This window comes from Vitis vinifera, chromosome 1 (genome assembly GCF_030704535.1).
Source record: "Vitis vinifera cultivar Pinot Noir 40024 chromosome 1, ASM3070453v1".
NCBI classification, from domain to species: Eukaryota; Viridiplantae; Streptophyta; class Magnoliopsida; order Vitales; family Vitaceae; genus Vitis; species Vitis vinifera.
In genome coordinates, this window is record NC_081805.1 from 24,961,145 (window position 1) to 24,985,139 (window position 23,995).

General features: G+C 32.7%; 1 protein-coding gene and 2 long non-coding RNA genes across 3 annotated transcripts; 2 read left to right on the forward strand and 1 right to left on the reverse strand.

Annotated features, from left to right (window-relative positions):
- Positions 1 to 7,014: 7,014 nt before the first annotated feature.
- LOC109123108 (uncharacterized) lies at positions 7,015 to 7,736 on the forward strand. Its single transcript, XR_002030777.2, has 2 exons — positions 7,015 to 7,331; positions 7,514 to 7,736. It is a non-coding gene; the product is annotated as an uncharacterized LOC109123108 (long non-coding RNA).
- Positions 7,737 to 9,919: 2,183 nt separating this feature from the next.
- Positions 9,920 to 11,163, forward strand: LOC104880510 (uncharacterized). The gene is made up of 2 exons (XR_786756.3): positions 9,920 to 10,130; positions 10,608 to 11,163. It is a non-coding gene; the product is annotated as an uncharacterized LOC104880510 (long non-coding RNA).
- Positions 11,164 to 15,073: 3,910 nt separating this feature from the next.
- LOC100854888 (receptor-like protein 46) lies at positions 15,074 to 19,230 on the reverse strand. Its single transcript, XM_019221972.2, has 3 exons — positions 16,221 to 19,230; positions 16,053 to 16,107; positions 15,074 to 15,313 (listed from the first exon to the last, which is right to left on the reverse strand). Exon 1 carries the CDS (start codon positions 19,228 to 19,230, stop codon positions 16,339 to 16,341), a length of 2,892 nt encoding a protein of 963 aa, XP_019077517.1. The 3' UTR covers positions 15,074 to 15,313; positions 16,053 to 16,107; positions 16,221 to 16,338.
- Between the last annotated feature and the right edge of the window lie 4,765 nt (positions 19,231 to 23,995).

Below are 23,995 nucleotides of genomic sequence, written 5' to 3' on the forward strand. Positions count from 1 at the left end.
GTTATCAAATAACTTGTCTAATCACAATTCTTAAAGAAAAGGCATTATGCAAATTTAAGCTTTAAAATCATTTCCACTTCCAAAGGATCAAACCTTACTCTTCCACAAAAATCTAAGTGTTATTTATTAGCTTCCGAATATAGTATGTTAAACTAATCTCTCCCCCCAACCTAGTTCTTTTTCAAAGCTTAGCAAACTAATCAACCTCCAATAGGCTAAGAACGCACCTCTTTTTTCACAATTTTTTTCATTGTAGGAGTACAAGGCTTAAAGGTATTATTTTTTTTAATTGTCCATGTAACGGGGGTCCATCGATGACTCCCAACCAATTAAGGTTTAGGGCATCAAGCTTTAAAGATCTTTCAACCACTAACTCCTCGGATTTTACCCCGGACTTTTGAGAATGAATTTTAATACCCAAACACCTACATTATGCTAAACTCCACCTATTCACCCTTGTAACGAGCATTGAGGTCGGTGACTCCCAACCAATGAAGGCTTAGGGCACCAGGTTTTAAAGATTTTCACCATATACCCCTCAGACCTTGCTCGGGTTTCAAGGCAAGCAAACATTTTTTCTTTCTTTCTTTTTTCTCTTCAAAGACTCATTGGCCTTTTATAAGGTGTCCCAACACTATTAAATAAGGTCAAAGGTACCAAGTCTAAAATTTTCCTAAGTCAAGAGGGAAATAGTTTTTCATCTTATACTCGGAACCTATTGTGCACAGTGTGTGGATAGCTTAAAGTGGAAGAACTAAGGTTGACTTCAATAGAAGTTTCAACAATTCATCAACTTTAGTAAGCATAATACAAACTCTAAGTCAAGTAAAAAGACAAAAATTCAATTTCTTCCATTTCATTTTGAAAATTTTTCCTTAATAACCATGGAGAGTAGAATAAAAACTTAAAAAATTTAAAATTAAGCAAAAAACAACTAAATTACCAAAATAACTTAGCATTATTAACAATACTTACTTCCTCAACTCTCCCCCCAACCGAGATGAACATTGTCCTCAATATTTGAATTTGAAAATAAGGAGGAAGGAAGTGGTACCTCTTTAGTGACATGGAGTTTGAGTCGTATAGGAGAAACCACATGTTTCAAAGAAAGCATAAGAGTTAGTGAGTAGAGGAAATAGAAAAATGCCAAGTTTAAACAAAAAATGATGTCTATGTATGATGTATCATCAGTAATACATCCAATCCCAAAATGTAAGACATCAAAACATGGAATTATCTATATTAATATAATATGTAAAGACAAAAAAATAAAAAGATGATCAAGTAATGGTAAGGTCCTGTTGAGCTGATGCATCTGTGGTGGCCTCTTGAGTGGGTTGGATCAAGACTTTGGCCTCTGTTCTGGTAGTCTCCTTAGGTGGCATAGTCTTCTCAACTGGAGCTCTCAGTTGGTAGTTATGGGATTTGATGGTTTAAGGAGGTCAATAATGGAGTGAGAGACTTTGTGTGTGTGATCTCAAGGTGCTCGGGGCTCTCCTCTTCAGATGCATGGTCGCGGGGCTCTGTTGGCATTTTAGCAACTTCCCTTGGCTTTGCAAAGTGTTTTTGCAAATCACCCTCCATTTCACAAGTCAATTTCGCAATTTGCAAGCCATTTCTAAGCTTGGAGGTGATTTCGCAACCATTTTGAAGCTTGGAGATCATTTCGCATCCATTTCGCAGCTCAAAAGTGATTTTGCAGCCCAAAATTGATTTCGCAGCTCATTTCGCAGCTGCAAAATGAGTGTACGGGGCTTCGAAATGGCTCTCATGTGCCAAAAAATGGTTTCACAGCTGTATCGCAGCTTCGAAATGAGGGGAACTGTGCTGCAAATGGCACTCGTGTGCCAAAAAGTGGTTTCGCAGCTGCGAAACACCCTTCCAAATGGCGTCTTGGCTGCGAAATTCTCGCTCAACTTTGCGCGCTTGTCTTCAAACGACCATAAATTCTTCATTTTACCTCCAAATTGCATACCGTTTGAAGCGCTGGACTCCTGACTTCCCAAGATTTCAAACAAGATATCGTATGCATAATTTGAGCTCCAGGAAGTGCTTCAAAAATGTGTCCAACAGTAGCGAAATGGAGGTGCAACATTTCCGTTCATGGTTTGCACAGTCATCTTCAAACGGCCATAACTTTTCCGTTTCAAATCCAAATCCAGCACCGTTTGAATCTGTGGACTCGTGACTTCCCAAGCTTTCAAATGAGATATTGCATGCATAATTTGAACTTCAGGAAGTGATCGAGATGTGTCCAACAATTGCCGAAATGGGGTGCGGCTGTGAAATTGAGATTTTTCACATTTTGGGATTTCGCAGCCATTTCGCAGCCATTTCGCAGCTGCGAAATGAGGGTCACTGTGCTGCGAAATGGCACTCGTATGCCAAAAGTGGGTTTCGCAGCCGCGAAATCCTCTGCGGAATGGAGCTTTTGGTGCGAAATTAGCCTTTTTCACTTTGCAATGCGTTTCGCAACTGCGAAATGAGGGTCACTGTGCTGCGAAGTGGCACTCATGTGCCAAAGTTGTGTTTCGCAGCTGCCAAATCCTCTGCCAAATGGAGCTTTCCCTGCGAAATGGGATCTTTCATGCTTTGGAACTTCGCAGCCGTTTCGCAGCTGCGAAATGGGAGTTCCTGTGCTGCGAAGTGGCACTCGTGTGCAAAAATGGGTTTCGCAGCTGCCAAACACCCTTCCAAATGGAGCTTTCCCTGCGAAATGGAGGATTTCATGCTTTGGTGGTTCGCAGCCGCTTTCGCAGCTGCGAAATGGGGGCTCCTGTGCTGCGAAGTGGCACTCGTGTGCCAAAATTGGTTTCGTAGCTGCGAAAATTTTCGCAGAGAGGGCAATTGGGTTGCGAACTGGTTTCGCAGCAAAATTTCGATTTCGCAGAGGCTGCGAAATCTCGCAGACCCTTGTTTTTCCCCTGTTTCTCCCCTATTTTCGCTCCGTTTGACTCCGATTTTGCTCCGATTTTGCTCCGATTTTTTTTCTTCAATTTCTTTGCAATTCCTCTTGATTTTGATCATCCAAAAACCTATATTACATCAAAACAAACTAGAATTAAAGCATTGAAATCAAAATTAAAGCATTGAAATCAAAATTAAAACAAGTAAAAAAAAACAAAACAAAAAGATATGGACTAGCTAGTCTTTAAAAAGACTAAGTCCATCAAAAAATTTGATCCTGATTTAGCTTGCCCGGATCCCATATGAAGTTTGCATTCCTCCCTTGAGACGTTCTCTGTATGATTTTGCCATACAAAGCTTGGAGAAAAGGTGGAAGCATGTGTTTCTTCATCAATTCTTTCTTGATGACTATCCTCTGTGGTTTTCTTTGTACATTAACCTCATAGTCATCTTTCTCTATGCTTTTCCCCTTTTTCTTTCCTTTGATTTCCTCCCTATTTTCTTTCTCTGTTTCACTCTCTACCTTATGCTTTAGCTTGCATGTGGGCAAATCAACCTCTTTACCACTCAAAGTGATAACCGTTTTAACTTCCTTCACCATTGAAGATTCTTCATCTTAAGCCTCCATTTCATGGATACTCATGGAATTTTGATAAGGTTGAGAAGGAGAGTTTTCTTTCTCTTGCACTGTGTTGAGGTTGGCTAACCTTGAGATTGAATCTTGGAGAATATCTAACTTTTGGGCCATATCATTTTGCATTTCATCCATCCTTTTATTCAAAGTACTCTCCATACTGTCAATTCTTTGATTGATTTGAGCATTGATGGCTTCTTGCTTTCCAACAAAATCTCCCACGACCTTGCAAAGATTCACCATAGCTTGTTCAAGGATTGAGGCTTGCTGTGGTGCTTGAGCAGGTTGCTGATACTGAGGTGGCTGTGGTTTCCAAGAGAAATTTGGATGGTCCCTCCAATTGGAATTGTAGGTGTTGCAATCACGAAACATTTCCCTCTCGGCTGGAATGGTAGGACACTCATCCACCAAGTGCTCATAAGATAGACAAATGGCACAAGGCATAGCTTGCAATGGTGTCTGAGAAATGGCTTGCACTGGTTGCATCTGGTTCATTTCTAGCTCTTCCAATCTCCTTTCCATAGTTGCAATCTCTGCCTTCATGTTCATACCATCATTCAAAATATACATCTCACCCTTAGCTTTAGGTTGAGACGTCATTCTTCCCTTATCTCTAGCATTTGGTTCATCCCATTCTCTTGAAAATTCAGCCACATAACTCAAGAAGTTCATGGCTTCTTCTGCTATCTCGTAATCAATATAGCATGCACAACTAGCAATTTGTGAATTAAAAACAGAGAATACAAAAGAAAACAAAAGAAAAACAATTCAAAGAAAGAAAATTAAGGTAAACTAAAACCTAAATAAAAGGTATACTAAAACATGAACAATAAAGAAATAAAAAGAGTTAGTAAAAGGAAAAGAAAAGTCACCAAACTTGTGATGGAGATCACAAGTACTCTTAAAAGATCATATCACTGCAAAGTGGCACCATCCCCGGCAACGGCGCCATTTGATTCGTCCCTAGCAGCGGCAATGGCAATGCCACCATCTGATTCGGGGTTCGATCCCCGGCAACGGCGCCATTTGATTCGTGCCCAATTGGTGTCGCAGCTGATTCGTGTCCAACTGGTGCTCCTTGATTGAGGGATTAATCAACAAAATTTATAACCTATTACACCATATACTAGGGTAGCAAAGACAAAGCTACTATAGCATAGTGGCTCTAGGATCGTTCACTAGGATGGGTTTTCACTTCACAAATGATATTAATTCAAAGCTGAATTGGTGTCTTTTCATTTCAAGGTTAGCTTTAAAAGAAAACATAAAGATGTTTGAATGAAAAGAGATTGATTTTAAGCTAACCAAAAATAGTAAATGATTTTACTTACAAAGAAAAGTGTTTCTTGGAGTTTCAGATCACTAGGCTCAGATTCCTCATACAAAAAGGGAGTTCCGGTCACTTGTTTCTTTTCCTCGCATTAGAGAATTAACATATAGTTCCTTCTCCAACCGGTTGCTATACAGATGCTTCCCATTAATGGGTTCAAACACTAAATCCCTCTCACTGATGCAACTTGCAATGGTTCATGCCTCTCACGAGCACTTACCATTCAAGATGATCTTTAACCTTGGATTACCCGTCAAAAGCTCGCAAGAGATAACTAATGGATGTCTCCTTGGAGTCCAAAAGCTTACCAAGTGTTGGCAATTCCAGAAAATCCTACCTTCAAGTCACCTCCCAAAGGCTCGCAAGAGGTAAACTAGTGCATCTCCATGGTTGGAGATCACTTGCCTTACCAAGTGTTGGCCCAGGTGATTTAAAGGCGTTTTAAGTTAACTAAAAACATAGAAATCACTAACGGGTCACACTTTCTCTTCATTAAAAACTAAAACAACAAAACTTCCAAATTATGCATGTGGAAACTTACCCGGCTTTCCTCACTCCAAAAGACAAAAAGCTTAGCCTCTCATCCTCTGAGGAAAAATCCTCAAAGTTTGGTTGGCTAGAAATAAAAAGAAATGAAAAATGAAAGAGAAGGGAAAAACAGAGCAAGGCTCTGTATATTCTATATATTGATCGATGGATTACATATATGATGATTTTACAGTGGATGCAAGGGAGTTTATATAGGAAGGTAATTTACCCTTCCTTGGATACTTTCTAGCTAAGGAATTACATGAGTGGTTGAATACAAGGAGAAAATGGAAATTATATAAAAATATCTAAAGAAAAGATCTAAAAGAGTCGGTGCATAAATATCGGGAAGCTCCAGGAATCATTTCGCAAGAGAAAATGGTGTTTGCGAGATTTCGCAGACACTCAAGAGGGCTGCGAAATCACTTCGCAACATCAAGCTATTCTCGTAGGGCTGCGAAGTTGGCTTCCACCTTGATGTTCTCAGCTTCCAGCTTGCGGCATATATCGGGCAACTTCAGGAGGAAATCCACAACACTGTACAAAAAGGCTGCGAAATTCTCGCAACAAAAGGCTGATTCCGCAACACTTTAGAGTGATTGACTTGCAATGGCTGTAACTTCTATATTTCAACTCCGAATTGCACACTGTTTGAAGCATTGGATTCTTGACTTCCTGAGCTTTGAAATGGTATATAGAATGTAGAAAATGGACTTCGGGAAGTGCTCCAAAAGTGCACAAGAAGACTGCAGCTGCTGTCCTATGTTTTCTTCACTCTGTTTTTCCTCTCTCCTTGCTTCTCTCCTTGCATACTTTGAACGACTTTGGCAAAGGGATATGGGGCTCCAAAGCTTGGTTCTTCATGAATTTGAGCTCTTCATAGCTTTGCCATGGTTTCCAAATAACTCTCCTCAATCTTGGATTGTTTTGGTGATCAAATTACTAACAAAAACACCAAAACTTACACAATTTGGTTAGAATTGATTGCAAGGGTCCTTAACATGTTAATTGAGTTAAAAGGCAATAACTACTACTCAAAAGTGTTTAAAAGGATTAATTACAAGCTACAAAATAGCACTTTTTGAGTAGTAATCAGATTAAATTATAATATTATAATTTGTTTTCTTCTACTTTCGTGAAATCAAATATAGGAAAAGTACTCTTAGACATTTCAAAGCAATTATTGTTGATTTTAAATTAACAAGATAAAAAACATTAATAGTTTGTCAAAAATTGTTATTCGATTTTCTATTTGCAACATGAAGATCCAAAAAATTCATAGTTCCTATAATGTTTGAACATATCTTTACCATTTTTTTTCTTCTTGATCTAACAACAAGCTTGACTGCACAAAAGTGATGAGGGTGATGTTCTTCCTATGCTCTCCTCTCCTTTTTTTAACTTTTATATCCCCCCTCAACAGTATAGTTTTAAGGTATATCACTTTAATCCTGATGGACTAAAGGCCCATAATTTATCTCAATGGGTCAAAGTGAAGCCATGGGCCTCTTCACAGTACGTTAAATTGATTATGGCCCAAAACAATACCCATGCACAACCAAATATAGTTTACAATAGACCTAGTTCACAGTACATTAAATCGTTTTTCCAACTACATTGCTACCATCATTGACGTCCTCATCACTAACGAGGCCTAGACTCCGATTCTCTCTTTTCTTCTCCGAAATACTCTTGTGTATTTCAAATTCAGAGCCAAAATCTGGTCAAAGAGAAACAACAACCCGAAATTCAGCCCGATCGACCAACTATTGATGAGAGGTCTTTAAAGATTGTAGTCTTCTTCGCTTCATAGTGAAGAAATGCATAGTCGGGGACCGAATCACCGGCTATTTGGTTCGGCTTTCAGATCTCAAGTTTTGGTTCTCATGCTAGCCATGTTGACACCATGGCATGGATTTACGTTGTCAGCCGGTGAGTTCTGGCACTGTTTCATGTTGTGAATTGATTTTCGTTTCTTAGCTGTAATAGTGCTTTATGGTGTGGTTAATTTCATTGATTTAGGTTTTTGTTTTGTGATGCTTTGATTTTGATTATAATTGGTCTATTTGTTTCAAAAAAAAGAAAATGTTTTTATGGAAATCTGTTTTCGGTAGGCTACGGCTGGATTATGAGAATGGGGCTTATTTGATTAAAGGCTGGATAGGAGAACTAGTCAGGTATGTTTTTTTATCTTTACTTTTATGTATTACCATTTGTTATTCAATTGTAGCTTCAAATTTTCTTCCCCACAGTTTGTTAATGCATTTTTTGGGACTATTTTGTTATCGAGATTAAATTATAGAATTATAATGATACAAAGGGGGTCTTGACATTGTATGGAACCAGAATCAGTCCATCATGGTTTAAATTAATTATACGTTCTATAGCATTACATTACAATGCCAAATAAATTAGTGATTTGCATGAGCTCATGCCTTTTTCTTTCTTTCTTTCTGTTTTTGTCTTTTTTTTTTCTTTTATTGAAACTATTTGAGATGATACCAGCCTTTTTTTAAAAAAAAATTAATCATTCGGAGTAATTGACTAGATAATGGGTTTTTCCATTTTAATGGTTTTTGCGTGCAATCAGCCAATGACACACTGAAAATTATAGCATGCAAGTAAATAACTTATACCTATCCTTCCTTTATGTGGGGTTCTTTTTTTGGGGCTTTTGTTATAATAGACAAAATATAATCTAAAGGTCATGGTGATGGTTCTTTTATTTTATAGGAAACAACACAAGAAGTTAGCAGCCCTTGAGATGGAGCTAGCGGCAGCACAGCAGGAAGATTTTGCCTCAAAGAACTTGTTAGAAAATAAGGGGACTCCTCCCAAGAAAAGGCTTTTAGCTGTTGTTGGAATTATTACAAAGTTTAGCCACAAGAACAATAGAGATGCAATCTGTAAGGGCATGGATGCCAACTGGTAGAATGCCCTTCTTTTTATAAGTTTCGCTCTTTATTCTTTGTATGATTTACATAGAGAATGACCCAGTTGGCACTTAACACATTGACATTTCTGTTATAAGCATATAAGGGATAAAAATAGGAGGCTCGTAGGCTGAACTCTTATTAACATGAAACCTTTTAGTGAACTTCCATTTCTCATCTATTCTTTTTTCATTGTCTTGTTTATTTTCTCAGTTTGCAATGGTCATTTTCAATAGTTTGCAAACTCCATCAACCAATTTGAAAAGCCTTGGAGCTAACAAGTACAAATTATGAGAAACTAAAATCTTGTTTCTCTAGGATTTTTCTAAAGTTGCTCAAATGAATGGAAAGCAGAAAACTATCAAGAGGCCCTACCGCTGCCTTGCACCCTCTATACCCCTATTTACAAAAAATTGGAGTTTGTCTTTAATGTAATAAAGGAGACAATAGTTTGCATAATAATGGAACATGAAGTAATATTGTGATTCACTACTGCAAAAAGTAATATTGACATAACTTATGTGCTCAATTACACTTACATGCTTAGCACAAAAGTATGTTATTCTTCATTTGAGAATATTACTTTAAACCTTATATGTTAGCATCACTTTTTCCATAACTAATCTTTCTTTCTTTCTCCTTATCCAAGACAATGCATATCGAGTGATTGATACTTAAGTTAATAGCCTTAGCACCCACATGAGGTGAAGTTTGAATCCAGAATTTCCTAATAGTCTTAATACGCTTCCTCAAGCGTGTTCAAACTTAAGACATCAATGTTAAACCACCACTTTACCCAAAACTTTTAAGTTACGCAGTAATAGGCCAGCAATGGGATATTAAGGCGACTGACAGGTAGGTTAATAGCTTGAGCAATTCTCTTATAATGTTTAATGGTTTAAATGTTGACAATTAAAACACTTACAAAAGCATGATGACTTACCCATCGTTTTCATACAGATACTCTGAAGCAACTCTTGCTACTCATTTGAATAAGCCTCGAGTTTATATTGGGTGTATGAAATCAGGCAAAGTTTTCTCAAAAGTTGTGAGTATAATCAAAGTTTTTTTTTCTCTAATGATGAGAAAACGAGTTGTTTATGATATTCTACTTTCATATATTGTATTATCTTTTCATATTGTCTGAATTATGTGAGATCCACAAGTGGTAAGAACCAGATTGGTAGAAATTTGGTGATGGAAAATCATGAGTACTTTTGTGTTGATTTCATCTGGTCTCTTATATTAGGATAAGTAATTATTACTTTCTAGTTCTGTTAACTAGTCAAGAAGTCTCTTAGCATCTCTGAATTCATCTGATAAGTGATAGAAGTCCCAATGAACAACTAGGGCATTGTCCCATAAGAGGCTTGCTTGATAGGGAGAAGTTTTTTAGGCATTTAAACAATTTATCATTCCATCATATTCTTGTCATCAATTACACTTAATTTGCCTACCCTTGCACCCATATTTTAACCATCTCAACTCTAATTTGTGTCAAGGTATCCTAGAGTCTACATAGGGATGCCTTCTCGGGAAGTCAAGCTTACATTGGTTGAAGATACATTTAGCAAATTTATATGCTAGAGTGGACAAGTTATCATATGAGGGTTAGGTAGCATTTACTGAGAATCATTTGGAAGATATCTTTGAGTCCGCAGATAAACCTCTGGAAGGAAGACATTGGTGATTGTTTGTCGGGGATCCTTTTCAATGCTTGTCAGCGTGTATTAATCTATCAGATGCATTAAGAAGCTCCCCTCCAGAGACTACCATTTCACACATGCCTGTCCACCAGGTACTTCATTCTTAGCATGGTCACATTCAAACTGAGAAATGTTTACCAAGTGAAATCAAATTAATCCCACTTCCTTCCTAGTCCACCCAACCCCACAATAAAAAAGAAATCTCAAAACTAGCTTTTATTGGAATTGTGTTCTATGCATAGGCATATCATTTGTTGCCCTGTGTATTTTGTATAAACTCCTCCAAGCATATAGATCCTCTGCATTTACACATGGAAAATGACAGTCACATGATTGTACATATCCTTCAGAGTACCCCATTTGTTACCTCATTATTAGGAGCAAAAATAATGGATCGACCACTTCTTTCATAGCCCTGTCTTCTGTTTGTGCTATCCCACTATAGTACACTTGAGAGGATAATAGACATTTCCCTGACTTTACTTTTGTTTTCATATTAAATGCTTAGATTCAGGTCATTTGTTTATCCAAAACTTAATCTATGATTGTATTGTTCTATCTTTTTCAAGGATGGCTCTTGCAATGGCTTACAACACCATGCTGCCCTTGGAAGGGACAAGGTAGTGGAATTTTCTGTTTTTGGTTGATTGTTGTGGAATTCTGATTATATGATATGGAAGCATGGTTTTTGATTAGTTAGACAGTTTTTCACTCTTTTTCTGCTTTGAGGCTAAATGTGTCTCACCTTTGATCTTCTCTCTCTTTGATAGAAAAAAGGAACTTTGTTAAGGAAAGATGGTAAAAGGATAAGGAGTTGGAAATTGAAACCCAAGAAAGAAACCAAACTTTGTTTAAGTTTAGTGCAGTTTATTTAATTTGATTTTTCAAGTAATTTCAAAGTTTGGTTGTTTCCAGAAAGGGGATTATCATCGGTATTTGACGAGTTCAAAGGCTAGGGCAGCAAATCAGTCTCTAAAGAGTGAATTTTAGTTAGACCTTAGTATTGGAGGAGATAAATTTTTATTTATTTATTGAAGTTCCTTGTTCTTTGGCAATAGAACTTTGTATTGGGGATTATTATTTGATTATGCAGTTTGGATACATATACATATTTGGATTATGCAATATTGGAAATTATAATTTTGTTGCTTCAACTAAAGTTTTATATAGGGAATAGAAAATATATACGGGAAAAAGTGGTATGACCTCTTCAATATTGAAATGAGAATTTTAATTAAAATATTTGAAAAAAGAAATCAAGACTTCAGTTGTGGGCAAACATAAGCTGTGTCCACATAATAATCTATGGCAGCGAACAAGCAAAAGTGGCATCCATATGAAGCCCTATAATTGCGGCTGACAAAAGGTCATGTCTATAACAAAGCTCTCCCAATCACATATAGAGCTTTTAGTTGAGGAAACAACATGAGCGAAGGGATAGCTTCACAACTTCTTGTGTTTTTTACTGGTGGCTGCAACTATAGGATTTATCTGCATGCCTATGGCCTTCGCAGTTATGAACTTAACTTCTTGTAGTGTGTAACACTTTCGCCTCGTGTATGATTGCATGAACTTGCAACACATGTACTGCACAACTCTTTGTTAATGGTTATAAAAAATAGTTTTCTATTTTTGAGAATTGAAAATAAGAAAATCTTGTTTGACAATAAGAAAATAGTAAACATTTTTTTTATTTTTAAAAACAGAAAAGTTTTTGTTCTTAAAAAAAATGTTTTATGAGAACATATATTAGTTGTTTTTAATTGTTTTCTAGGATTATTTTAAAATAATAATAATAAGATTTATATGAAGAATAATTAAAAATAAAATGCTACAAACCGAAACTTATTTTTTTTGAAAAATATTTAAATGTAAAAAATAGGTTAAAAATATTTCAAATTCTCAAACAAGCTTTATTTTATTTTTTTTAGAATGGTTTTCAAAATCATTTTCTAACTAATTTAAAGTATATTTGATAGTGATTTTAGAAAGCGTTTTTAATTTTTTTAATACTTGAAAGATAAAAAATTTTAAGTGTTAAAAAGATTAGAAACCTTCCTAAAATCACTATTAAATAGACTCTAATTCTCCCTTTTAGAGGCTTGTAAGGGCTTTTATAATTTGCTTACCAATCATGTTAGACATGTGGTAACCATGTTATGAGATTTTGGGTTAGCATCGGCTAGTTTGTACTTGTATGTACTTAATTTTTGTTTTTAAAAATAAAAAATGAAACTAACGTCGATATAAAATATAAAAACTTTTAGAAACTTACGTTACTTCAAATTTCAAATTTTTTTATAGTGAATTTTAAAGATATAAGGTGAGTTTATACTTTTGATATAAAAATTTCTATTTTTTATATAAAAAAATATTATTATTTTTTTGTTGTAAAAAAAAGTCAATATATAAATAATGAAAGTTGAAAGAACATTTTTAATGCATAGATTATCTCAAGGGTTCAAATGTGGGCTAAGTCTAAAACTTAATATTAAATCTTCTCTCATTCAAATAATAGTATTTATAAATAATAGAATATCCTAAATAAATATAGTTATGGACAAATATTTCAAACAGATTTCTCAAATATTAGTATCAAAAGAAAATTTCATTAACCATGACGAGCTTCCTGTTTCAATCTAAAACATGTAAATAAACATAATTAATTTTAATTTAAACAAGATTTAGATTTATATTATGGACAATATAGTAAACCTAAAAAATGATCATAAGTTTCTTAGTTCATGACTTCGACTAATAGAAAAAATATTTATAAGCTCAATTTTGTTGGAATTTTATTCAATTCATTCTAGTTTGAGATTTTGTATATTTTCCTGTAACTTACCCTCCATTAAAGATACAAAATTATTTAAAGTTAACTAGAGATCGGATAGCACAAGTACACAGAGTTATGAAAAGAATAATAACTTTTAATTGAAAAAGATTTAGGTGATCGAGTGCTCAAGCACTTGAATCTAGCTTTCATGGTTTAGAGCACTCAAGTATTGCTAGGAAGTACCCAATAGCAAGCAATCAAGTGCACTTACCGTGTGCTTGAGTACTCAAAAGTGGGGTTTCCAAAAAATAAGTTTGCATACAACACTCCTTGAGAAAAACAATGATCACATACATGTATATGATCCATGGTTTAAGTAAAACATTTCTTATATTTATAATAAATTTATTTTAGAATGTTGTTATTATATTATACCAATGTAGTTAGGTCATATTTTGCTGAATCAAATGAAGAGAAAATACATTATTTGACAAATATTTTACAATTAAATGCAAGGTTTGAAATATCAATAAATACAAATATATCAGTACTTAGATTTTACGGATATATCGAAAATATTGAATAAATATCGGTGAACATTTTGACAAAAATATAAATCTTGTTTTAAAATTCATGAAAATACTTAAAAAAAACTTTCAAAAAAAATGATAAAATAAAGAATAATATATATTAAAGTTATTTTGTATGCTTAAATTCTTTTAATATATTCGTATTTATTTATTTTTAAATTTTAAAAGTACTTTTATTGAAAGATGTTTTATTACATTTTTAATAAAAAATTAAATTGATTTATATAAAATATTCAAAACCATTACCCGATAAAGACGCCTTTTGTGTGGGGAAGTATTCATTGCCATCCATGCAAATCAAACCCACCTTTGATCTTTATTCACAATTTCATATATCATATATATGTCTACAAAAATTATATATGTTTATATATATATATATATATGGGTTTGTACATGTGGATGTGTGAATGAAAAGTTGGAAAATAGTCTCTATTGTTCTTTATCGAAGAACGATAGCTAGGGTTTCTATTCGTCTCTCATTCTCTGTATTGTTTTGTTTCTCTTTCTTGGGGACTTACCTTTGTTTGTGAATCGGAACCTATGCTCAATCAGCTTAAGAATTACCCAGTAGTTTGTTTGCATCAGGGGGTGTTTGGGTGGGAGAGTCTTAAGGTTTGTGATTTGGGGGGTTTTGGTGTTGTGGGAGCTGATTGGTGTCTGGGTTGGGAGGAATCTAGGGTTTGTGATATGGGGTTTTGGTGTGGTTGAGGTGGGGAGGGAAAGATTGAATCTTGGGGATTGTTTTTGTTGGTGGGGTTTTGAAGATAGTGGAGAATCGTGGATCGGGTGCCGTCTAATCGCCACTTTTCCGGTGGCGAGCAACCGTCCGATTGGAGAGGTGGGGGCTTTTGTATGGAAACTCGGAGCCCCAAGCGGGCGGAGGCGTCCTCAGCAGCCCGTTCTTCTGGACCGACCACCCGGTCGAGCAAGCGATCTCGTATCTCCTCTTCTTCTTCAATGATCCCAATTTCATCGAACCCCAACGCCCATGCTACAGTGAAAATTTAATTTTGAGGGGAGAGGAGCTACACTTTGACCGAAACCAGCGTTGACCGACAAAAATATCGGGAAATTTCCCAACAAATAGGCAAAAACCGATATTTCGACGATAATTTAAAAAAAATAGCGAAATTCCTTCCAATCGATTATCCGTCCTCAATATCGTATCGAGCTTCACCAATAACCGAAATATCGGGGAAATTTCGCCGATAAAAAAGACATTTCAATCACTGATTAGAGGTGATGAACACTGATGTTAGTAATTAGGTTTGCCATATTTTTCAATAATGTACAATTAGCTTAATTAGTTGAAGCTTATACCAAAAATATATTTGAATCAATAATGGACAAAAATTTCTGACTGGTACTTAGTGATAATCAACTACCAAATTATCATAAACATAGAAGTTGAAAGGATAATTTTAAGGCACAGATGACTCTAAAATATCAAAACTAGGCTGAGGTGGTGTTTGTTTTTTTACTTAATTCTAAATAAAACTTCAATACTTAATAGTGTTAAATATTAGGTTGTTTGTTTTTGTAGTATTTTATTTCTATTAAGTATTAAAAAGTAAAGAAAAATCAATATGTTATTTTTTCCGTTTAGAAAAAGCTACATATTTTGGTTTTTTCTATTTAGTAAAAAGTCTATAATAAGTCAAGAAAAAGTAGAAAAACAAACAACCTAAATTCTGAAAACAAAGTGCTTTCAGCAAAAAACTAAAAAAACAAACACCATCTGAGTATCCAACTTAATATTACAACTTTTCTTACTTAAATGACAATTTGCAAATAACAAACCTACCTAAAGAAAAATAATTGCTTGCCAACATTTCAAAGATAAGTTCTCAAACACTCGTGCCAAAGAAATCTTCATTACCACTAAGAATTCATCATTGTATTCAATCTGAAACAAGTAAATACACATAATTAGCTTCAATTTAAGCAACATTTAGATTTTCATCATGGAATATAAATAGCATGTTCATTATTATTATTATTATTATTATTATATAATTAATTAATTAACAACATAATATTAACAAACTTGGTTATAGAGACTATTTAAATTCTTATAGTTTTCATACTTATGGTATTAACCATACTCAAATGAGTATATTTGTCAATAAATTTAGAGTTTCAACTAACAACCTATAACAATCTATAACCTTAGCTGCTTGTTTGTATATTTTTTGGAATTCAACCTTGGAAAAAATTTCATGTATCTTAATCTTTCCTATGAAAATCGCATTCTGTAACTTCAAAGAGTTGAACCCAATTATAAACTTCCTCAATCCTCTTTCTAATGACTCAAACTAAGAAATTGATTACCCTATGCATTGTATTTAGGAACTTAATTGTAGTAAGGAAAGAGAAACAACTTATATTCATATGCATGGTTGAAGGGTCTAAAAATATGCCCCTTACTATAACATGCTTTGAACATTTAAAGCAATATACTTTTAGTAAAATCTAAGTCCAACAAGACTACAATTCAATTTCTTTTGTAAATTTAAATCATTATTTCCAATTCAAAATTTTAAGAAATCATATAATAAAATATAAGTATAAAAAGATTAATAGCTAACAAATATGTACCTAAACGGAGATGACCTTACATTACATTGTAATGAAATTCATCTTACCTTCATTTTGTATGATGTTTGTTATTTTGAAACCTTATCACCCTCTGCAAAAGAGCTGAATTCATTGTGATGATAATCATAACACACCAAAAATACAATGAAATTAAAAAACAAACAAGGAAGAAAAAAAGAAGGAAAAAGAATGGGAAGTGATGTAAGATATTTCACCTTTTTAGCCATGAACTCCATTTGCTTCCATCTTCCTTTTCAGACGAGCCACATTCACTGCAGTGAAGACATATAGCCTATCTCTGGTTTCATCAATGAACCGGAAATATGCCTGCCTCTAAGACTTCTTTAGAACCAAACTGCCACATACAACCCAAAATCCCACCGGAAACCCCAATCCCATGCTTATGAAGAACCATGACATGTCCCATTCATCTTCATCTTCCTCCTCATCTTTGTGATCTTGATCATTTAAAGTGGAGCAGTTGGTTGACAATGGAGGCCCACAAAGTCTGAGGTTCGCCTCATAAATGGATGGATCGTTGAATGTCGAGAACTGGTTGGTTTTTGGAATTGGTCCTGACAGGCGGTTATGCGATAGGTTCAAATGGTTCAATGAGGTTATAGAAGACATGCTCGGAGGAATTGGGCCTGAAAGGCAGTTGCATGAGAGGTCAAGAGTTTCTAGCCCTTGCATGGCTCCAATCTTCTCAGGTATCTTTCCAGTCAACTGGTTTCGGGACAAATTCAAGGTACCCAGGGTCGAGAGATTTGTGATCTCTTTTGGGATCTCTCCCCAAATGTTATTGCTAGAAAGATCTATCAAATTCACAATTGGCAATATGCTATCAAATTCCATATTTTGTCCCTTTACAACTAGCTCCATGCGCTCCGAATAGGCGACATGACCATTGGGGTCGTCAAAATTTCTGTCTAATAAGGTCACAAAACTTAAAGCAGTTAAATTGCCTAAGCATTGTGGGATGGATCCTGATAAATTGTTCACTGCAAGATCCAAAATGTGGAGATGAGAAAGCCAACACAATTGCTCAGGAATATCTCCTGTCAACATGTTGCCCCGTAGACGCAGCTGCTCCAGTGATGGCATTCTTTCTCCAATCCATTTGGGTATCTCCCCCGAAAACCTGTTATTTCCAAGATCAAGGGAGTACAACCCTGTGTAGTTTCGTAAGCTTGGAAAGGGTTCCCCAGAAAGATTGTTGTCACCCAATATCAACTGAGTAAGTGAAGATTTTGAACACATCCAACTCGGAATCCCACCAGACATTTTGTTCTTGGATAGATCTACAGTGTCAAGCCATGGCAAATCATTCCAATTCTTTGGAATCTTTCCAGATAAATGATTGTTTGAGAGATTAATTACTCCCAAATACTTCAGTTTACTAATTGATGAAGGAATGCTGCCATTTAACAAGTTACAAGAAACATCAAGGATTTCCAAGCTTGATAATTCCCCGATGTTTAAGGGAATTGGACCAGAAAATGAATTGTTTCCCAGATACAAAGATCCCACATTAAGTCGAAGTGGGAGTGGGCCCCCCAAGTGGTTGAAACTTAAATCCACCAATGCGCCTTGGCTGAAGGATAATGAGTTGGGAAGCGTTCCATACAATTGGTTTCTAGAAAGATCTAACCACGAAAAATCTTGTTTCCAAAGCCATTCGGGTATTGCATCTGAAATCCCCACATTTTTTAGAATCATAAATCCAAGTCTCTTTTGAGTTCTAAGCCAGTTGGGGAACTTGAGAGATACATGGAAGTTGTAAACCTCGATAGATTCGAGACTGAAGGGAGGAATCCATTCAGGTCTCAAATGAAAACGGAGAGACTGGTTTTTGGGTGATACGAGTAATGAGAATTTTTCCAGTTTAGTAAGATTACTAAAATGAATTTCAGATATTACCCCTTCCCAAGAATTCCAATCAAGATACAACTCAGTCAGCTCTCTAAGTTGTCCGATACTTTTTGGAATAGTCCCATTCATTAGATTGTTTGACAAGTCAAGTCTCTTCATCCGCCGCAAGTTTCCAATCCATGTTGGAATTGGACCTGAGATGAAGTTTTCAATCAGATAAAGAATCTCTAAGTTGGTAAGGTGTTGAATTGAATTGGGGAAGGGACCAACAAAACTATTGTTCATCAAGTTCAGGTACTTTAAATTCTTAAAGAGCCCTAATGAATCTGGCAACTGACCACCGAATTGATTATAACCCAAGTTTAACCATTCCAAGGAATTATTAGTGCATGTTGATAAACCATTCACCAATTCAATTGCTTCACTTCCAATATAATTGAATGAGAGATCTAAGGTCACCAAGTTGCGAAGGCTTCCCAAGTTAACACGGGGAATCGGACCTTTAATTGTAGCACCATTTAAATAAAGATCCATAAGGGTACTGATATTAAACAACCAGCCAGGCAAAGTAGTGTTGAAATTGTTGTAGGAGAGATCAATGACCGAAACAGAAGTCAAATTAACAAACGGATTGGAGTACTGAGGGAAGTGACTGAGATGACAACCGGACAAATGTAATTCTAACAAAAATGGAAGCATGTTTACAGCTTGCATCCAATTTGTGGTTGCTTTACTAAGGTCCACATACGCCAGATCAAGGTATTTTAAAGAAGAAAGACCAGAAAGCCAATTTAAATTAGAAACCCTCATTGGATAATCTCCTCCCAAAAGATCAAGATAACGTAACTGTGATAAATTTCCAAGATGAGGAGGAATCATCCCACCAAATCGTGCATTAGAGAGATTAAGGTATCTCAACCTTTCAAATGAGCCCAAGAAATTTGGAATTGGAATTCCTTGAAAATCATTAAGACTTAGGTCCAGGTAAGTTAAATGTTTCAAGTCAAGTAAGGAACCACTTATCTCACCACCCAAACGTGAGAAGCCACCACCCAAACGTGAGAAGCCACCACCAGATTTGAGGTCAACCTTGACAACATGCCCTGTTTGGTTGTTGCAATCCACACCTTTCCACTTGCAGCAATCTGCACCAACCCAGGAAGAAAGCCTACCTGAAGGATCTTTCAGTCCATTTTTGAATTCAAGAAGCGCTTTCCGCTCTACCTCAATGCAGCCCTTGTTCATACCACCATCAATGGAATTGATAATGGTAGCTTGAGCTAGGAGAAGCTCGAGAAACAGAGAAAGGAGAAAAAGAGTAAGAAGTAGAAGGGTGGTTTTCCAACTTGCCATTTGAAGAATGCAAAGTTGCAAAGTTATTAGTGGGTGTTATATAAATAATAAGATTGGAGTCTTTGGTCTAATTTAGTCAACTATTTTAAGTCTTTTGGCCGCCATAAATATAGAAGAAATTATCAAGTTCAATCACAATCAGATCACATATCTCTTCTATCCCTGAGTAAATTAATTCAAGACATTAATTACCAAGTTTTTGGTCCAAAGAAAAAAAGAATTTTTTTTATTCCTAATTTACACTCATCTAATTATTAACTGGAATAAAAAATTTCAATTAATTAAAAAAATAAAATTTAGATTACCCAAATAAAATTTACACTCATCTAATTTTTTTTAATATTTTTCCCAAATTCAAAATTCAAAAATTAATAAATTAATCTCAACTATGTTATTCATAAATCCCAAGATAGGTTACATAAAAATAAGTTTTAACTAAGAAAATTTCTAACATTTTATTAACTACCAAGTATAATTAGAAATCCTAATTATTATGTAATTATCAATTTTCTACTAATTATATAATTAATTATTATGCAATTTTATTATGCTAATAAATTATGATATTTTGGTATATTTTAAAATATATTAAATTACCATTTTTATATTATTAATTTTAAAATCAAAATAAAAAATATAATAACTAATTTTTAGATATTTTAACATGTAAACATAAATAAGTTTAACATTTCAAACATTAATAAAAACACAAGCAATTTAACACTTAACAATATTTATATAATAATAAGAAATAAACAACTTAAACACTTAATCAGTCTACTATATTTAAGTCAAAGTTATGCCTATTCAAATTTCAAACAAAAAATAATTAAATACCACCTTACACTTATTATGCATTACTCAAGCCATTTATTTTCAATAAATATATTTTTTCAAATAATTTTCATAATATTTTATTTTCGTTTATAGGCTACAATCAACATGGAGGAGGAAGCTTCAAGTAGCTTTCTTCAATTATTTAAAGTTAGTGACTATCCATAGAAGAAAATTTTGACACGAATCTAAAAAGAAAAACAATTTTCACACAAGTCTAAAAATGTCTTTTAGAGAAACTATTAAAACATTATTTGAATTTCTCCGCTTGATTGTTGACTTCAAGGACTTTTGTGACATGTTGACTGAAACAAAGTCCTTGTTTATTTGGTGTGAGTTAGGAAAAAAAAAAAGGAAGTTGTATTTTTTTTAATGAAAAAATTTATTTTTTCTAAATAAAAAATTCCTTTTTTTAAAAAAAATAAAAAATTTCCTTATTTAACCAAACCGATTTTAACCAATTCATTGTAGCCTGATTAGTTCAGTTTTTCATTTAAAGACGTTCGGTTTAGCTTGCAAAAAAAAAAAAAAAAAAAAACAAACAAAAAAAAACAAGGTTAAATATTAAGTATTTAGGTCATTGTTTTTTTTATTAATGCTAAATATTTTTAAGTGTTAAATTGCTTGTTTTTAGTAATGTATAAAGGCTTAAACTTATTTATTTTTACACATTAAAAATAACTATAAAATTAGTTGTTGTTATTATTATTATTTTAAAATTAATAATTTAAGAAATAGTAATTTAATATATTTACAACTATCTCAAAACACTATAATTCATTACCATAACAAAAATTATATAATAATTAATTATGTAATTTATAGAAAATTAATAATTAGATCATTATTAGGATTTTTAGTTATGCTTGGTTGTTAAGAAAATGTTAAAAAATTTCTAAGTTAAAATTTATTTTTATATAATATATATTCTGATTTAAGAATATTGTTGAGATTAATTTTTTTTTTCTTTTAAATTTGGGAAAAATAAGAAAGACTAAAATTTTAGTTTTCAAAATTAATTGGAATTTTTTTTATTCTAATTAATAATGACATGAACGAACCCCAATTTTTTTATAATGACTAATTATGCAAAGTGTAGAAAAATAATAATTAGATAATTATTAGGATTTCTAATTATGCTTGGTTGTTAAAAAATGTTAAAAAATTTATATGTTAAAACTTATTTTTATATAACTATCTTCAAATTTATGAATATTGTTGAAATTAATGTATTAATTTTTATTTTTAATTTGGGAAAAATGTAAAAATCTAAATTTTATTTTTTAAATTAATTGGATTTTTTTTATTCTAGTTAATTATTAAATGAGGGTAAATTAGAAATCTAAGTTCAAGGACATTAGCCAACCAAACACTTCAAACCTGACCAATCCAATCTTATTACTTTTTATTTCCATTTAAAGATGTTTGTTTCTATTAAAAAAAAAATGATTACATTGGTTTAGTGTTCATGAAGCAATCAAAGCTAAACCAACCGAATTTATCTATTATTTATAAATAAAAATAAAAACGATTACATTGGTTCGGTATTCATTTCAAAACAACGAATCAATAGAAACCAATCTAATCGAACCTATCTATTATATATTTGACTTAAAAGGTGCAAAATTTGAAGTTATTTTTCGACTTCATATTTTGCTTCTCATAATTTATTATAAATTTATGAAGTTATTTTTTAGTTGTCATATTTTTTAAAAATATTTTATTTTTTCAAAATAAATTCACTAAATATTATATCACATGTATTTGTGGTTCACTAAATTTTTAATAATCAAATTAATAAATTTGTAAAAGAAAAATATTATATTTTCTCCATTTTGTTCACTTGATAAACATATCTACCAAAATGTCAAGCGGATGTTTGAAATTTACCTCTTTTTTTTTTGTTGTGTAATATTGGGTTGATTATATTTATAAAGCATTATAAATCCCAAGAAAGTACATATAGTCCTAAATTATTATGAATAAAATAAAATTATTAATTTAAATTTAGTCTTTATATTAAAAAGTTAAAATAAGTGAAATGAGTTTAAAATAGTCTATAAAAATAATTTATTGATTTTAAATCTATGTTATATTTTCCTTCATTTTTTATTTTTATTTTTATTTTTTGTATTTTTTCCCTTGTATTTCCCCCAAAATTTTGTCCAAACCAAACATAAACTTGGAAAATATGTCAAATCAATACTAGTGTTTGAGACTTAAGAAATTTTTTTAAAAGGATTGGATCAAGGTTTAATCACGAGTACACCACACATAGCCCTTTTGTCCATAAGTAAATTAATTTAAGATATTTTATTTATTAATATAATTATCAAGCTTTTGAAACATGAAGTTGTTGTTCATGGAAAGAAAAAGAAAAAATATTTTATTTATTTATTTTGCCTAACACACATAGACTAAGAACTTTTCTTCGATTAAAAGTCAAGGAAGTCATTGTGAACAATTACCAAGAAAAGAAATTCAAATAATGCTTTAATGAATGGTGTATATATTTTCTCTAAAATACATTTTTAGACTCCTATTACAAGTTTTTCTCGCAGAAACAAAAAATAAAAAATAAAGCTTCATTTTTTTGCCTAACTCACACGCAATAGACTAGTGACTTTGTTTCAGTCAAGAGTCAACATGTCCCAAAAGTCTTTAAAGTCATTGTCTAAGGAAAATAATCACAAAAATAATAAATAGTATTAATATAAGATGTATATATTTTCTTCAAAAGGCATTTCTAGACTTCTACAATTTTCTCGAACCACTTAACAACTTCAATTAATTGAAGAAAGTATTATTATTATTATCAAGGGTTGAAAAAATGCATAGCAAGTCTATGTGGTATTTATTTATTTTTGTCTAAAGTATGAATAAACCTAAATTATTATTTTTTATTTTAATTCTAAAATTAATAATTTAAGAAATAGTAATTTAATATATTAACAAATATATCAAAATTCTTAATTTATTACCATAATAAAAAATTTCTAAAAATTAATTATGTAATTGGTAGAAAATTTATAATTAGATAATGATTAGGATTTTTATTTATGTTTGGTTGTTAAGAAACTATTAGAAGTTTTTTAAGCTAAAACTTATTTTTATGTAATGTATTTTATGATTTAATGAATGGTGTTGAGATTAATTTGTTAACTTTTTATTTTTAATTTGGGAAAAAATTAAATATTAATTTTGGAAATTAAACAATGGATAATATAATGATAGAATAATATTATTTTTCAAATAGTTTTCTTTCAAATAGAATAATATAAAATTAATTTAATATATGATAGAATAATATAAAATTAATTTAATTTTCGAGATTTCAATTTTCAAATAAATTTCAAAACTTTAGTTTTCTTTCAAATAGTTTTAATTCTACTCCAGTTTTTAAATATTTTTTTTTTAATTCTACCACTTTTCATCATTTATTAGGGTTTTAGGTCACAAAAAATACTGATTTTAATAATTTTGCTGTCATTTTCATTTTGGCATGCACTTGTACAAATTTTCTTCGATTTTCAAATAATTTTCTGTTTCTCTTAATTTTAAGTAAACAAGAATGATTTTTTCATAATTCCAAAATAATGGAATTTGTAAGACTAATTCATGCAAGATAAATTAGGCTTTGGTGGGGGCCCAACATTCTTAACATTTCTTTCGAAAATAATTCAAGTGAATTGCATGATTGATATTATTTGATTTTGATTGGTTTTGTGTGAGATATTTTACACTTATCACTATGCACTAACCTTGTTTCATGATAGTGCTTTATTACCGGCTGCCAAGGTACGATCTCACCCCTACTTTGCTTATTTTTATACATAATTTGTTTTATTATTTGATCATTTCATTGATATCTATTGATTTCTTTATCAATTGTCACATTTCTCACCTTATTTAGTAGAGGCCTGTTTTTAGG